The sequence below is a fragment of the Tupaia chinensis genome, unplaced genomic scaffold (assembly GCF_000334495.1).
Source record: "Tupaia chinensis unplaced genomic scaffold, TupChi_1.0 Scaffold000117_2, whole genome shotgun sequence".
NCBI lineage: Eukaryota > Metazoa > Chordata > Mammalia > Scandentia > Tupaiidae > Tupaia > Tupaia belangeri.
The window spans coordinates 10,124,899-10,143,531 of record NW_006159583.1 but is presented as its reverse complement, the minus strand read 5'-3'; the positions used below and the strand labels follow the sequence as shown (position 1 = coordinate 10,143,531).

Below are 18,633 nucleotides of genomic sequence, written 5' to 3'. Positions count from 1 at the left end.
AGGAACATAGCACATGTCTGATAAATCGACCTCCCAATGAATTTTTAAAACCATAAAAGCTGGCAGAAAAAAAAGCTTCACTATAGCTAATCTCCCAGGAAAAGCTTTTAAAGGTATTTTTTGTTTTGTTTTAAGGAACACATTTCACAGTTTACAGGCTCAACACTTGGTTTTCATCAAATCCCCTTTGATTTATAAAAAGCATTAGATGTGCAACCAACTTAGTGAATAACAGTCTTCTTGAATCTTATCTAGTGGGTCGTCAGAAAAGTCATTAAGTATTTGTGTATGTTTTTCTATGTAACAATGTGTCATGACTTTTCCGATGACCCACCCACCTCCATCTAATCAGGATTCACTCCTTCCATCCTCAGTGTACGTCAGTTCAGGTGTCACCTTCTCCCATTTTCCATTTCCAAATACAGCGGTTAAGCCAGACCTGAGCCAATCAATTTTTTATCAATATATTTCCCTTCCCCCAAGTACAATGATTAGCTGAATCAGGAATCTTCACAAAGATCTATCAGTACCAATGAGAAAAAATTATATTTTCTGGATGTCTGAATAAGCATCTCTCTCTTTAAAGCCAGATCTAATTCTAAACTTTTCAACCAACTCTGTGAGCAAATAAATTATCTTCTTTCTATGGCAGTCAGGTCAGAATTTTTTTCACTTTCAATTAAAAAAGTCTCGGCTGATATGACCACTATTCATACTGTTTTCTAATATAATATACAAAGGTACTGTCATTAAATGGTTTTCTCTTTTTTTCTTAAGATTTATTTTATTTTATTGTCACTTTATTATTTCTTTTAATTTGACCAGGGAGAGACAGAGAGAGAAGATGGGGGGGGAGGGAGTGAGAAAGCAAGCCACCAGGTCCAGGACTCAAACTGTTGTTAGTCATATGGGAGTCTAGCACCTTAACCACCCTGCCACCTGTCGGCCCCCAGGTTTCTCTTCTATGAAAGCAAATAGGCATTCAGATCCAATGACTATTTTTACGTACTAGCCATATACACTGCATAGATAGTTTAAAAAGTAAAATGTTCTGATTATACTGCTAACTCTTCACTATCTTTTTTGGATATTTAGTCTTACAACCTTAATAGTCTATATGCAATATACAGAGGCATTATATATACCATGCTACACAAAAACCAACATAAAAGAAAGAGGTGTGACTCAGCCCACATAAAGAGCTAATCCACACAATTCTGCCTGATGTTTAAATAAATGCAGCTGTATTAGTTCATGACTTTGTCACTATCAGATTTTATATTTGGTTCTGGGCATAAGAAGAACAAAGATTAAAAACAAATAAAGGCAATTTTAGAACTTAAATAACAAGATTAAATAACAAGATACAATAGCAAGGCAAAGGATTTTTTAAAAACCTATCAGTTGTAGGGGCTGGCAGGTGGTGTGGTGGTTAGGGGTGCTAGATTCCCACATGGCGAACTACAGTTTGAGTCCCAAATCTAGAGGCTTGCTTACCTTCTCTCTCTCTCTCTCTCGCTCTCTCTTTTTCTCTCTTTCTCTTTCTCATCGAGTTAAAAAATGAGTAAATAAAGTTAAATAAAATAATTCTTTAAAAAATAAAACAGCTTGTCAGTTGTTCAAGGTGTGTTCCTTACCAATACTTTTCCAAATATGTAAAATTACACTCATTAATTATAGTTTACTGAGAATGTTGCCAAGTCAAGCTCCCTACTGACAGACCTTCACTGTGTCAATAGAAATACAGTCAGTTTATGTGAAGGTAGACCTATTCGATATGACTAATTCCACCCAGGGTTTGAAATGACTGCTTTGAAACTGCAGGATGAGGCCAAAGGCATCTCCCCTGACCAGGAAAATGATGCTAATATCAACCTCAGTCACATCTTTATAAGAACCTTCATTCAACTTAAACTAATACTCTCTAAGTTACAGTTTTTCACTAATGATAAAATTAAACTCAACTATGGTCATCTTATAGACCTGATTTACTATATGAAACTCTTCAGCTTTTATACTAAAGGATAAAAGATGATTAGCTCCGGACCAGCAGTTAGCGTAATGGCTATGTTACTGAACTCCCATGTAGTCGACCACGGTTCGAGTCTCAGACCCCATGGCTTGAACTCATGCTGGGCGCGTGTGCACGTGTGCCCAAGATCTCAAGAGGGGAATGGAGAAGAAGGGATTGTGGCATGGTCATCCACCCTGGGGGAGTGATTTCTCGCTTTGTCTCTGTCTGTCTGGTGAGCACACGCGCCCTATAGAAAAAAACTCTCAAAAAAAATAAAAAGATGATTAGTTCAAGTAATATACAGGTTAAAGGGTTCATTCAAATTAAGTGTATCAATGTTACTTCCACTTACTTGGTTTATATTCAGTCTTATGGTTGCTATGTCATGGAAAAATACCAAAGAAGAAATTATAGTGGAAGATTCAACACTTGACCTCATGTTTCAGGGTACGATCAAATCGCTGCAATATGAAAATACTATACAGGGCCAGCTCCATAATGCAGTAATAATGCACTACTCAAGAGAAGCTGGATCCCATATGATGACCACGGTTGGAATCCCCAGCCCCATCAGCCTGAAACACACCAGACAAGCAAGCAAGTGCCCAGGATCCAATTGGCTGGAGGCCTAGAGAAAGGGGGATCATGGTGTGACCAAATTTTGTGAAGGGTGCTTCCCCCACTCTCTCACTCCCACATGCATGCCCACACACTCTAACATAAATAAAATAATATATATAACGTACAAAATTATTTTCAATCTATATGTATAAAGTGTACATGAAATATAAATACATTTCATGTTTAAACTTGGGTCTCAGCCCCAAGGTATCTTATTATGTATGTAGAAATATTCCAAAATTCAAAAAACTCTGAAATCGGAAATAATACCAATCCCAAGTAAGATATGGGATACTCAATCTGTGTGTGCTTCATTTTCTTTCTATATCTAAGTTCTACAGCGCCACCTACTGGGAAAAGCAAGGCCACCACTTACTATGAGCAAGTAAGGTTTTTGGTGAATACAGAATTATTTACCTGAGGCTGAAGCAAAGCAACCAGGGATATGGGGAGACCAGATTGTGCTATAAATGACACTTTCATGGCCTCGATAGGTGCACAGAGACCTTCCAACAGTTGGATCCCACTACAAATAAATGAACAGATCAATTAAAGAGCTGAATCCAAATTATCACTTCCATACATACTATATATACCATATGCTATACATGTTTATATATATACATATAATATACAAAGAATCTTCAAACAAGTCCGTGGAAATGCATAAAAATTATGCATGGATTTCAAAAAATTTTGTACCTAATAAGCTCAAATTTGAATTCCATTTTCCCACAACTTTTTGATGTCTCCCCATATACCTATATCTCAAGGGTTTCTTTATCACCTATTTTTAGAGAAAGCAATATGGCATTTAAGGGGCCCAAATAATCAGCTAACTATCAGCTTATAGCCAAAATATAATAAACTATTTTAATTCTAATAAATGTTTTTATATATTTTTTGAAAAGAAAATTAACCAATTATAAAGCTACAGATGTAGGTTTTGAAAAAGAAAAATAAAATACAATGAAAGTGCTGAAGAAATAAGCATTTGTTTTTAAATACAATAATGCTGACATACCAATTTGACAGTTTGATCCCATGAGCCAGACACCACCAGCTGTTCACCTCTGGTTTGACTCCAGTCAACACTATAAACCTAAAAACATTTTAAAGTGTTTAGAGAGCAAAAGAGCAAGTTCAATACTGCATTTTATTTCTTTATAACTATCACAGACAAAACAACTAATTTATTTCACTGAAACATCAAATAAAGTCCTACCCATCTCAACACGGTGCCTGAGAAATAAGGAGGATCTTGTCCATTCCCCTAGACTTATTCCTTACAGAAAAGACTCCAATCTGCTTTACAGAACATTTCCAAATCTTCCTCACTAAAACAAATTATACACATTTTAAACTACCAACAAATCACTGTTTGCAGCACCATGAAGAAATGTCAAAGCAGATTAGAAAGTTTGTCATCCAAAAAAGCTTGCCAGGTCAGTGTTTATCAGAAAGTATTAAAATTCAATTAATATCCCTATCTGGCCTTTCTTAGAAAAAGCTTACAGAAACCAGGTGATCCCTTCAGATCTCTAGGTAAACAATTTTACTGATCCAATGCTACTATTCTAATTTATGCCTCAAGGCTTCAGTGAACCATTTCAAATGAACCATTGGGGAAACTTGCAGAAATATTTTTCATTCTGTCATTTTATATAATAGATGATAAACAGATCATCACTGTAAGCTAAGTTCAACAACATATGTGTACAATTACGTCTTAGGAAAGCCCAGACTTTAGTATATGTCATTGGATGTGATTCAGTTAGAAGGTTATTTTGAAATTTAATACTCTCTCACAAATATGTAGGAAGTATGAGTATCTGGAGCTTGTTGCCCCTTAAATATGATAATATTTAATATGATAAATATGGTTTACTTGCTCTCTGCTGCTCAGTTTGCTGAGCATGTTGGAGTTTGAGGGGAGAAAAAAATATCAGTAACATCAGTCCTGTCTTTAATTAAAATTTTGATGTTCTGTCACTTACATGTAGAATCTTAAAAAGTCAAACCTAGGACAGCAGATGGCATAATGGTTACAACACTGGACTCCCACTCCCAGTGGTTCAAGTCCCGGACCCGGAGGCTTGAAACCCAAGTTGGGCGAGTCCCAGTCCTGGCAGCATGAAAATCACACTGGGTGCATATGTATGCACACCCAAAATCCCAAGATGAGAATGGAGTAAAAGAGACTGTGGTGTGGTCATCCCCCTGGGGGGAGTGATTCCTCTCCTTCTCACTGTTTCTCTTTGGAGAGCACCCTATGGCAAAAACCTAAAGAAAATTAAAAAATAAATTTTAAAAATTAAAAAATAGGAATTAAACTGTGCTTTTAAATAAACAGAAAAGAGGGAACTAGCAGTTAGCATAATGGCTATGTCGCTGGACTCCCACGTAGTTGACCACGGTTCGCGTCTCAGACCCGGTGGCTTAAATCTCACACCGGGCACGTGTGCGTGCGTGCCCAAGATTCCGGGAGGAGAATGGAGGAGAAGGGATTGCGGCGTGACCATCCCCCCTGGGGGGTGATTTCTCGCTTTCTGTCTCTATGCCTCTCTCTCTGTCTGTCTGGCGAGCACACGTGCCCTATAGCGAAAACCTCTCCAAAGAAAAAAAAATAGAAAAGAACAACTGCAGTCAAAAGTACAAAAGGGATTCTGGGATAGATGATTGGGCTTAATGCCCAGAAGAAGACTCCAGTTGGACCTTGAGGGCTGGCTAAAATGTCAACAGGCAGAAAGCAGAGGTGAAACAGTGACTAGGAAGTCCCCCAAAGATATAAATGGGGACATATAGCACCCTAGGGGTTGGGGCTGGGGAACACTGCAATACAGCACCAAGGTTTTGTGCCTGAGGAATATCAGTGGTGGTGGCATTAACAGAAGTGGAAGACTGGAGGAAGGAAGATATTGTGTAATTTTACACATACTCGATTTGAGGTGACAGCAAGACAGTCAAGTGGAAATGTTTAGTATGAACAGGGTCTGGGCATTAACCTCAAGTTCCGAAAAAAGTTCAGCCAGAGATATGCTTGGGAGACAGCTGAAAAGCAATGACTGGATTCCAATATTCCAACCTCAAGTTAATTCACTCACCTATTCAATGACTATGTACTAAAAACCAACTATGTAACTGGGGGGAGGGGGTTACAATGTTAGGCAAGACCAGTCTTCACAGATCTTATATTTTAGTAGGGGGAGGACAAGCTATAAATAAATAAATGTACAATTTCAAATTGTAATTAAAGAAAACTACAAAGACAAATAAACCAGAGAATGGAGACCAGAAAATAATGACAAGGACACAGGGTTATGTCTTAATAGAATGGCCAGGAAAAACCTCTCTGAGCAGACTAGAATCGGTAAAAGACCGAGCCATGCAGATCTGAGAAGAAAGGCTCAGGGAGAGAGAGCAGGGGAAGATCCTGCAGCAGCAAACAAGCTTGTCACATTTGAGGCAGCAGGATCAAATAAGAGGGATAAGATCCTAAAAGGCCACAGTTAAGAGTCTGCATATAATTTCCAGAGGGTACAACCATCAACCATAAGCTACCACTTAGATTAGAACATCCTTTTTACAGATCTCCCCATACATCCTTGCCTACTTCCAATTTATTATCCATACTGCATAATAATAAAAACAATCCTTATAAAGTACAAATTAATGTCACTTACCTGTACAAAGCCTTTCAATGGTTTCATACTATGTGGCCCCTGCAGCTTACCATCTTAAGTCAATATTATGTGAGATTCATCCATACCAATTCTTATTACCCAAAGGTGATAATCATTTTTGCATACATATATGGTTGTCAGAAAACTCTGACATACTTTTCTGTTTTTCTACGTAAAAATCTGTCATGACTTTTCCAACAACTCATTATAAAGAAAAGCACAAAAAATACAAGTAGAAAATTCAGAATTCTGTGAAGAAGGGGGAAGGAAAGAAGGAAAAAAAGGAAAGAGGGCCAGCTAGGGGCTGGAAGGTTGCCTGGGTTGGATCCCACAAGGCCGACTACACAGCTAACGTACTGGTTCTGGAGGCTTGATGAGCACACCAGGAGCATGAATGTGCATGCCCAGAATCCCGGGAGGAAGAGATGGAAAACAATGGATTACGGCAGCATGACTATCCCCATAGAGGATGCGCTCTCACTCCCCCACGCCCAACATTCTTGTCCAACATTCTCCAGCCAGCACAGGTGCCCTCTAGCAAATTAAAAACAAACGAAAAAAAGGAAAGAGGAGAAAGGAAGGATGATTACAAAGGAGTAACCAGGAAACTCCAATAGTCTAGATAATATTTCTTAAGCTAGGTGGTGAATATGCAAGTGTTCAATAATATTCTTACACCTTACTTTAATATTTCACAGTAAGTTTTGTTTTTGTTTTTGTTTTCAATGCCTTCAGGCTCCAGGCTCGCCCTCCCCTTCAAGTCTGTCTTTTCTTTGCCTTTAACACTACTCTTCTGGCCTCTCCACCTGTACAGTTCATTGCTACTCTCTTTTTTAGGATGCCCTCACCACCCCTTGTCCAGACTAAATCCTCCCTCTGGTAGCACTCTGTATATTCACAGTACTTAATCACATTATAAATTAGATAACCGGCAACCCAGGTCTCCCTGCTGGAGGACAGGCCATGCCTGACTTGTTCACCTTCCCAGCCTGCCCCAGTCCAGGACTTGGCACACAGTAGCAGTAATACTAGTTTTTAGAATGAAGGAAGGGATGGAGAAACAAATATGAATGGAAAACACATCTCATTTTAGTCTCTTCTTCCATCTCTTCCCTATTCCCAACTTCTTCCTCTACTCCCACTCAAATGGTAGATGTGGCAAATGGTCAAATTGAATATAAAAAAAGGAAGAGATACACAGTGCTCAATTTTATGCTTTAAGAAAATATGGTCCTCTAAAGGCCCATCTTAGGAAATTACTCTTGGCAGTAATGAAGAAAATTAATTGGGGAAATGGAGAAAGAAAAAGGAAGCCACTGAACAATATTTTCTGCTGCTTTATGAAATCTGAACTTCATCAAAACCAGTTGGAGAAGACAAATTTTATTACTGAAACCAATTCCCAAAGAGCTCATTTTTAATCTACTGTAAAGTATTGCCCTTTTTAAGTTGGTCTATTTAATTAAAAATCATCAAATAAAAACTATGCCCAGAATTTTCATACTTATCTGTATCAATACAAAGGAAAGGGACACTGACTTTTAAGTACTGGGTGATTAGAAAGGGCTACATACTTCTTTTAATGTGAAACTTAAATTAAAAAATTCTTCATTACAGAAATTATGAAACAGGAATAAAAGTATAGTATAATAAGTCACCAGGTTCCATTACACATCTTCAATAATTACCAATATTTCGCCCAACTTGTTTCATCTGTCCCATTACTGACTTAGGAAGAGACCACTGAAGCATTTTAACTTGAGACCATTTCGTTCAGAAACATTTCAGTGAATAAGGATGGTTTGCCTTTTTTATATAAGCACATGACTATTTTTACCTCCAACAAGATTAATAGTAGCTCCTCAATATCATCTAAAAGTCCATATTCTCATTTTCTGGACTCTCACAAAAATATCTTTTTAGAGTTGGCTTATTTGAATTGGTCCTCTAGAATGTCCTACATTCTAGGGCCAGCCGGTGGTGTGGTAGTTAAGGCAGCTGAATCCCACATAGCCAAAGGCAAGGTCCAAGTCCCAGATCCAGCTTGAAAAACACACCAGGTGAATGTGCATGTGTGCCCAAAATCCTGAAAAGATAAATGAAGGAGGGATTGCAGACTGACCCCCCCAATCAGGAAGTACTTTTTCACCTTCCCAAACCAGTCTCTATCTCTGGTGAGCATACAAGCCTACAGAAATTTTTTAAAAAGTTTTTTAAATATCCTACATTCTAGGTTTGGTTCATTGTTTCTTTATGATGGCATTTAACTCTTTGTTTTATCCTTCCTATTTCCTTAAATTAGAAGTCAGATCAGAAGGATTAATCAAATTCAATTAAATTTTGATTAGATTCCCATGATATTAGAAGGCATATGATTTCTGGTTGATCCACTTCTAATGATCCCACGATTGTTCAGAGAATGGTTCAATCTCAAATTAATGGTTTGTAGCATTCATAGATGACCCCTGCCTAGATTCATCCGTGCATGAGGGGTTACAAAATGATGATTTTCTAATTTTGTTACTCCTGCATTTATTAGCTAGAATTCTGTTATAAAGAATTTTTCTTATCAACTGATAACTTTACCATAAAGTCCATGCAGGAAAGGCAAGATAAATGCCTTAATTTCTTTATTTTTATCAATTTTTAGAATAGTTGGTTGTCTTAATAATCTATGATGGCAATATGTCAAAGTCATTAGAACTGAATATCTATTAAGCTAAGACAGTGGCTTTTTTTGAGAGGTTTTTCGCTATAGGGCGCGTGTGCTCGCCAGACAGACAGAGAGAGACATAGAGACAGAAAGTGAGAAATCACCCCCAGGAGGGATGACCACCCCGCAATCCCTTCGCCTCCATTCTCCTCTCGGGATCTTGGGCAAGCACACGCACCCAGCGTGAGTTTTAAGCCACCGGGTCCGGGAAGCGAACCGTGGTCGACTACATGGGAGTCCAGCGACATAGCCATTATGCTAACTGCTGGTTCCCAGGCAGTGGCTTTCAAACATAGCTACACAATGGAGTCATCTTTAAATATTACCAATGCATGTCTCCAACCTCCAGACACTGTGGCTTGGGCATGAAGATTTAAAGCTCCCTAGATGATGCTAATGTAAAACAAAGTTTGAGAATCAGTAAGTTAAGATAAGCATTTACACACCATTTTCATTTTAAATACTCAAAATTTCAAATGCATGAAGCTTAGTTACCATGGCTTACATATATCCCCTACAAATGCATGTTTTCGGATTTGATTGTGTTCTCTGTACTATAAGGGTATTAAGTGAAAACCTAACATGTTTACAGTATCCCAGGGTAAGGCCAACTGGGTGATGATGGGTTCATGGTGACTGCATCATAGAGCCAACAGTCTAATGGATAGATTTAATGATGCCTTGTAGGACCTGATGAGTTCTAGCTCTCATGACAAGGGGTTGCTTCTTATAAGATCTGGTTGTTATAAAAGAAGGATTAGTCAGGACCTCTCTCTGCATGTGCTTATCATCCTCTGCTTCCAACAGTCATGCTATAGGTCTAGGACTCTTGACCTTCCAGCCACCAGAATTATGAGTTTGTAAATAAACTTCTACCGCTTCAAGGTATTTTTGTTAGCAACACAAAAACTAAGAAATACTCTAGCTTATTTAAGAACTCATGATTCTGGTGGCTGGAAAGTCCAGAGTCTTAGGCCTACAGCATGACTACTGGAAATACAGAGGATAACAGGAGGGTGAAATGTAGCAAATTGATGAGCCTCACTATCGGATAATGAGAACAAATTTTAACTATTTTTTTAAAGTACAATAGTCAAACTGAAAATTAGAAACTTAAATAAATTGATTCTATGTCATCTTTAAACTCACTTTAACTCACTCTCAATAGCACAGGGCTGTAAGTCATAAAATAGAAAAAACAAAATTTAATCTCAATTTAATCTCTTTTTGCTCCTCACTAAACTTGAAAAAAATGTTTCCATTCCATCATTCCTATTATATATTCAGCAGTAAGCTAAGCCAAAGGCATTTTATGGGGCTCAGAAGTTGTGAGAATTGTAGACACCAGTTAAATAATACAGAGATGAATTTGATTCCTACTTTGATGTTAAGTTTAGAAGCCATGCACACAGATAACGTTCATGTTTTTCTTTCATTTTATTTCAAGGCCTAAAATATATTAAAATCTTGTATTTCTCTCTTTTGTTTCTCCTGGCCATCTGAAAATTAATTATTGGATAGTCCTCCCACTCATCAAGTGGGAAAACTGGTAACAGGATTTCTAAATTGTTTTACATTTTTCTTCCCCTTTTATAATAAAAGTACAAATACTCATTCATACTGGCTCTGGCCTAAGTACTCACAATCATCCCATAACATAGACTATTATGCTCATTCTACAAATGAAAAAACAAGGCTTAGAAAAAGCAAGCAGCACACTTAATGTCAGTCACACAGAAGATAGTTATAGAGCTGTGATTCAAACCCAACATGAAGGATGCTGCTATTCATCCTTACTATATGCTCTCTTTCAATGGAGAAAATTACTCATTCTTTGCTATTCTATTTCACAAAATATAGTCCAACAACACAGGGTGAAAAAAAAAAGGGGGGGGGGGTAAGAACTGGCTATACTTATTTATTAATTTATCCAAAAAAATATTTATTAGCTACTCAAAGCTCTTGTTGAACATTAAGTTCTTTTAAGTGTTGCTGAGTATTTGGTATACACACTGAACAGAAATGTTGAAACTTAACCCCCTGCGTGATCGTATTAGAAGGTGAGGCCTTGGGGAATAACTAGGTGATAAAGCTGGAGCCCTCATAAGTGGGATTAGTGCCTTTATAAAGGGACTCCAAGAAACTCTCTTGCCCTCTTTCTACCATGCAAGAATAGAAGATAATAGTCTGAAACCTTAAAAAGGGCCCTCAGGAAAACACAACTGTGCTGGGACTCTGATCTTAAACTTCTAGCCTTCAGAACTGTAAGAAATAAATTTCTGCTGTTTTTTTTTTTTAAAAGAACTATTTATTTAATTTCATTTATCATCATCATCATCATTATTATTATTATTACTATTTTTAGAGAGACTTTTTGCTATAGGGTGCATGTGTTTACAAGAGACAGAAAGTGAGAAATCACCCCCAGGGGAATAGCCGTGCCTTAATCGTTTCTCCTCCAGTCTTCTCTTGGGACTTTGGGCATACACCCACATGTGCCCAACCTGAGTTTTAAGCCATCAAGTCCAGGACTCAAACTGTGATCGTCCATGGGGGAGTCCAGCAATGTAACCATTATGCCATCTGCTGGTCCTGACTATTATTATTATTTTAACATATATTTATTTATTTGTTGTCATCTTCAAGCCACTAGATCTAGGACTCGAACCATGGTTGGCCACATGGAAATCCAGCACCTTATCCATCATGCCACCTGCTGGCCCCACTATTATTATTTTAATTTGCTACAAGGCATGTACACTCACCAAGGAGTAGGGAGAGAGTAAGAGAGAGAGAGAGACACAAAGTAAGAAAGCAAGCTACCAGGTCCAGGACTCAAACTGTGGTTGACCATGTAGGATTCTAGTGCCTTTACCACCACGCCACCTGCTGGTCCCAATTTCTGTTCTTTATAAACCACCCAGTCTATGATACTTTTCTACAGCTGCCCAAACTGGCTGAGACAGAAACTGCTACTAAGAAGTGAGGGTGCTACTGTAATAAACACTTAAAAAGATTATCTATACATTAGGTTATTATTTTACATAACCCAAAAAAATGTGAAATAATTAACTCTGCTACAAAAACAAAACAAAACAAAAACTCTGATTGTTAAAGTCACTTCTAGTTGAGTCTTCTGTTGCACTAAGAGGTAAGGTATCATAACGGATACAAAAGCTTACCAGAATTTGCATTTGAAAAGAAAATGAGGAAGGACAACCTAGAAAGTGTATGTGTGGGAGGGGAATCAATAGGGGCCAAAAATAGCGGTAAAATGTAATGTTCTGCAAAACTACTGCACTTGGGAGGGCTCTGAGTTCACATCAGAGACCTCCTTGAGTACACTGAGCTGGGGAATCACAGTAGCAAAACCTTGTTAGAGGTTCTCTGTCCTTCCCTCACTCTCTCATTCTGTTGCTCTCACTCACAGAAGAAATAAACCAACAACAAGAACAGGAACAAAGTGTGTCTTCAGTTTGAACAACCAGTTGGATACTGATAGAATGATGTCCAATACCATGACCTGGTTGAGGACAATGAAGAGCCATTTTAAGTAATATTATTGGGTTGTCAGAAAAGTCATGACATTTTTTCCCTATGTTTTTCTATGTAAAAATGTACCATCACTTTTCCAACAACTTTATATTATTGATAGAGACTCTAAATTATGGTGGCAAATCTTATCAAACTCAGTATTGATCATCAGTCTGGAATAAACTGGATATACTACATCAAAAAGAACATTAAAATGGTGCTAGCAAGTGGCATGGTGCTTAATGTGCTAGATTCCCACATGCCAGTTCAAATCCTGGACCCAGTGGCTTTAAAATCATGACGGGTGCGTGTGAATGTGCATGCATGCCTAAAATCCCAAGAGGAGAACGGAGGAGAAGGGACTGCAGCATGGTCATCCCCCTGGGGGATGATTTCTCACTTTCCCTCTCTCTATCTCTTCCCAGTGAGTGCACGTGCACCATGGCAAAAACCTTAAAAAAAAAAAAAAAAAAAAAAAGGAAAAACATGCGAGTACACAAGAAGTTACCAGAAGGGTGGAATGTAGAGACCACATAACCTGAGATGACAAACTCACAGACTAAAAGAGGAAGACTACTGAGGGCACAATAGCTATTTTCAAGGGCTCTCCTGGAAAAGAGGGACTGGATTTTTGTCACCATTTCACTAGAAGACAGTAAAAGTAACAAAGTTTTCAGAGGTAGATCTGGGCTTAAGAAAAATACTTTTCTAGCCACTGGACTAATCTAAAATTCAAAGAAATTAGCTCATGAGATAGTGAAATTTACTTTCACTGAGATAAATACTGAGTGACCATCTGTCAAAAACATTCTAGAACAGTATTCCCAGAAAGTGGGATACACACCACTATTTGTACAAGAGTGATTTTAACTGGTGCATACATTTATTTCACTCATTAAATATTTATGAATCACGTACATTAAAAACAAATAAATATATATATATATTAAACTAGCCGTCAATCTCTAGATTTCATGAAAATTACTATTTAAGGATAAATGAAATAACAACGTAAAGCTGATTCAAAGAAAAATGTAAATAAATAAATCCGATTTAACTTAACTAGATAAATTATTTTATTGTTAGGTACCACCTATCTATATGGATAGATAAGCAATAAAACACCATCAAAAATTTGGGCTGGCCCTGTAACCTAGTGGTTAAGAGGACCAGACCCTATGTGGCCGAATGTGGTTTGAATCCCAGCCCCAGAGACTTGAAAACATACCAGGCACATACATGTGCATGAACAAGACTCCAAAAGGACAGAGATGATCTTTGGCTTCCTGTCTCTCTGTCTCCCTCCCTGTAACTCTGGTGAGCATGCGTACCCTATAGCAAAAAATCTCTCTCAAAAAATAAATAAATGAATAAAGAGTATTAAAGATTTAAGAAAAAGAAAAGGAAAAAACTTCAGAGAGAAAAAATATTTTTAAATAAAAGAAAAACAGAAAATTAATTATAATACAAGTGGAATTAAGACAATATCAACAATCATGAAGGTATTATAGAAATGTCTAAATTTTGGGGACCAGCAGTTAGCATAATGGCTATGTCGCTGGACTCCTACAGCCAACCACGGTTCACATCCTGGACCCGGTGGCTTAAAACTCACGCCGGGCACATGTGCGTGCGTGCCCAAGATCCCAAGAGGAGAATGGAGGAGAAGAGATTGTGGTGTGTTTTCTTGCTTTCCATCTCTGTCTGTCTGGTGAGCGCATGCGCCCTATAGCAAAAACCTCTTAAAAAAAAAAAAAAAGAGAGAGAGAGAGAGAGAGAGAAATGTCTAAATTTTGCATATGGTACTCTGTAGAGATTCTTGGACCGCATGAGGCTGAAATGACTTTCACCAAAGTTGTCTCAGTGTTCAGCGATTCTTTGAAAACAAGGTAATTCACAACTACATTTATCCAAATAGCTTTAACAATAAAATAGGAACTAAATTTTTTCATTATTTTGGTAACGATCTTAGAAATATTGATGGTTAATAGCTGTAAAACATCTGGAATCTTCATATAACTAATCTCTCATCACAAAAGACTAATAGTCTTGCATTTAATGACCATTTATTGAGGGCTAGGCACTGTGGTAGACATAAATTTGAAAGTAAATGTATAAATTTTCATTTGAAAGATCTACTGCTACCCTGAGGAAAACTTAAAAATGTGAAAAAAAAACAAAAGAGAATTTCCTTACTATCATACTCATTAAAAATACCACTGAAGAGGACCAGCAGTTAGTGTAATGGCTATGTTGCTGGACTCCCACGTAGTCAACCGTGGTTCGCATCCCGGACCCGGTGGCTTAAACTCACACCGGGCGCATGTGCGTGTGTGCCCAATATCCCGAGAGGAGAATGGAGGAGAAGGGATTGTGGCGTGACCAACCCCATGGGGAGTGATTTCTCGCTTTCTGTCTCTCTGTCTCTATCTGTCTGGCGAGCACACGTGCCCTGTAGCAAAAATCTCTCAAAAATAAAAAATACCACTGAAGCCCAAACTATTTTCTCTGCAACACATAAACCCATACAAAATCTAGACATGTAAATGGGATATAAAATCTCTTTGGTCAGCTTGGCTTCACACTAGTATTTGATGCTCTTGCACCAATGCATTCTGAAATCTTCAGGAATTTTACTGAAACCCTACAGGCGTCTTGTGATGTCTTTGTGAAAAGCCCAAATCCCTCTAACTTAAGGCAAAATATGTCAGGTACATTCTTACAGCATAAAGAAGCAATGGGCCTCTCTGGAAGAAAAGATGCCGCAGTCTACTACTGGAAGCATTTTTCCTGCCTAATGAGAAGCCTGACCTTTTCTTTTCTGCTCCTTAGGCCAAGAAGTATTTTATGTTTGAATAATCAAATAATAAGTGACATCTAATATGTACAAGAAACACTAAAGTTTAAATTCATCCCCTGAAGGCACTTCCCTACCCGTTCATCCCCAAATGTATTTCAATCACAGTTTAAGAAAGAAAACCAACCAGTCCAGAAAGATTCCCTTCCTACCTCCTGAGTGTGTTCTTTATAGACTTGCAGTGGCCCTGCAGGTTTGGCGGTATCCCAGAGCTGCAGTGAGCCATCACCACTACAGGTGACAAGGACATGTTCGTTGTTCTCACTCCAGGTTACATCAAACAAACCATCATTCCAGTCAAAGCTATACCAGGAAAATTGAAACAAAAACAAATTACTTAGGCAGCCAAACAAGAAACAATGATAATTATAAAATCCCATTTTATAAAAATGGGATTTTTTTCCTTAAAATTTCACACATATTTTAACATACATTACTCATATAATCTTGACAACTGTGGGAGATAAATAGAGCAGGTATTTGACAGACATGGAAACAAGTTCAGAAAGATTAAAAGAAAAGTTTGAGAACCAGTAGGTAGCATGGTGGTTAAGACACTGGATTCCGACATGGCTGAGCACTGTTCAAGTCCCAGATTCGGCAGCTTGAAACATCACACCAGGTGTGAGTGTGTGTGCATGCCCAAAATTCTGAAAAGGGAATGGAGGAGAAAGGATTGTGGTGTGGCCATCCTCTTTCAGGGGTGATTTCTCTCTCTCTCTCTCTGTCTCTCTTTTTCTCTGGCAAGCACATATGCCCTATGGCAAAAAAAACCCTAAAAAATAAATAAAGAACAGTTTAGGTAGGTCATACAGGTAGAAGACTGTCGAGCTGTATTGAAATTAAGTATCCCAAACACTAGTATGGAACTACTTATACAAGGAAATGCTGACACACCCTCATGTTCACTTTTTGTGTGTGTGTGTGGTTCATAGGACGGGCCAATAAGCCCTTCAAAATACTAATTTAGACCATTAAATCTCAACCTTTCCTATAAATCTTTCACCTGAGTTATGTAACACTTGTTCCATAAACCTTTCACCTAAGCAATGCATACGTAGTTATTTTCTTTTTTTTTTTTTTTTTTTTGGAGAGATTTTCACTGTAGGGCGCGTGCGCTCGCCAGACAGACAGAGAGAGACATAGAGAAAGAAAGCGAGAAATCACCCCCCAGGGAGGATGGTCACGCCGCAATCCCTTCTCCTCCATTCTCCTCTCAGGATCTTGGGCACGCACACACACACGCCCGGCGTGAGTTTTAAGCCACCGGGTCCAGGACACGAACCGCGGTCGACTACGTGGGAGTCCAGCGACATAGCCATTACCCTAACTGCTGGTTCCCGGTAGTTATTTTCTAACAGAATTCCCTCTCTTTCTTTCCCTTTTACTAACCCTAAGGGATATGTTAAGGAGTCCAACAGTCACACCTGCAAGACAGGCATGGAAAGAAAGGAAAAGATTTGCTGCAAAATCCACAAAGGGACAATTAGTTCCCACAGGAGTAAAGCTAACCTCTATCACAAAGATAGCATTTAAGTTTTACCGTTTATAAACAGACACTAAGAGCTAAGCTTTAGAAGAAAATCTTGTATCTTAATGGCAAAAATAAGCTCTATACTATGCAAATGCTGAAGTTCCTCTCATAATGCATATTAAAACATCTTACTGATCAAAGAGTTAAAACCTAATTCTATTAAGGCTTTGATAGGAAAAAAAAAAGAATACATATGTGTTTAATAACTAGAGCCACCAACCTTCTAAAGAGTCTAAGCCCAGATTCATTTTGATCCAGTATTAACAGAGTTCCACAGCCTGGGAAAAAAAAAAAAAAGATGCCAAGGTCATGCCATTGACTCTGCCAGGGAACCCTTTAAGATCAAAGACACACCGAGCACCTCTCTTACTATCACATACATCTCCCTAAGTTATTGGTACATGTGCATAAAATGATCAGGATTGTGCTTTGGTCACTAAATATTCAATTTAGCCATCTCCCCTATGGTTAGAATCCAGACAAAGCCCTAAAGAAGAGATTTTTAAGTTCCTATTCTGTGGCCAGGGAAGGTGCCAAGGACGCAAACCTTCCAAGGTGGTGTTACTATCCCAGCTGACAGATGAGAAACCTGGGGATTACAGACCTGACAGACAGTGCTCTTTCCACTAAATCATCCTGAGTTATGTAACACTTGTTCCATAAACCTTTCACCTAAGCAATGCACCAACAAACTTAAAGTACGCCTAATGCAGGAGTTTAAAACAAAATATGAAGATAGAAATAACTGGTGAAATTTACCAGATAGACAATGGTAAAGTGCTGAAAATATTAGTACCACTTAGCTGCCAAAGATTAATTATTTTACTAAAGGATTCATGTATTCTAAAGTCACACTTATTTTTATGGAAACCAGGAGGAAAACTATTTAAACATGACTGATTTTTTCTAATACTCTTACAGAGTTTTTTTTTTTAAAGGATTTACAGTATCATTACAGATTCCTAAGTCTTCAACCTAACAAGTATTATAAACCAGAATGGGCAAGCACTATAAGCCAATGATGAAAATACAAGAAAGCATTTCTGTGCCTCTGAGTTTTAGAAATCACATTATTCTTTTTTTTCTGCTGTAGAACCAAACAAAAGGCATTACAGAGCAGGGCATTACGCAATGACTTCAGTGTGTAAACAACGGCTAGCATGTTCAAAGAAAGCAAACTCGAGAATGGACTCTCATCCCTTTCTAGCCTCACCTGAAAAAAAAAAAAAATCAACTTGTACCTCTAATAACTCTTGGCAAATATGTGTATGACTTCGAAAAGTTTGCAGAAAAAAGTGGAATTAAGGTACAAGTTTGCTTAAGTGAAAAAAAGAAAAACACTGAAATCCATCCATAGGTGTTTCATTATAAGCTTGTTAGATAAATTGTTTGAAGACTCCTCGTTTTCTCCGTGAGACAACAAAGAGTGAGGACACAACTCAATGCATTTATTGACCGCACTAGCAAAGAAACTCCGAAGCATCCTTCCCTGGACGGGCAGCCCAGAGCTTTGGGATCAGGGCTCCCGTGCAGGCTGTGGGAAATGGGACAGTCAGAAGGTGCCGGGAGGGACGTGAAGACCGTCTTCTAAGTCTTGTTGGGCCGGCCGGACCGGTCCGACCGGGCAGGAGCCACACCGGCTTACCCCGCGATCTGCCTGGGGGGCGTGTACCTCAG

The 18,633-nt window shown here is 38.3% G+C and overlaps 1 protein-coding gene across 1 annotated transcript in view; it reads right to left on the bottom strand.

Annotated features, from left to right (window-relative positions):
- Positions 1–18,633, bottom strand: part of PEX7 (peroxisomal biogenesis factor 7) — a gene marked incomplete in the record, with an annotated part of 169,739 nt that overhangs the window by 150,541 nt on the left and 565 nt on the right. Inside the window, 4 exon segments of the mRNA XM_014586184.2 lie at positions 3,053–3,161; positions 3,660–3,737; positions 15,575–15,725; positions 17,177–17,234. Coding sequence (XP_014441670.2) covers positions 3,053–3,161; positions 3,660–3,737; positions 15,575–15,725; positions 17,177–17,234 — 396 coding nt within the window.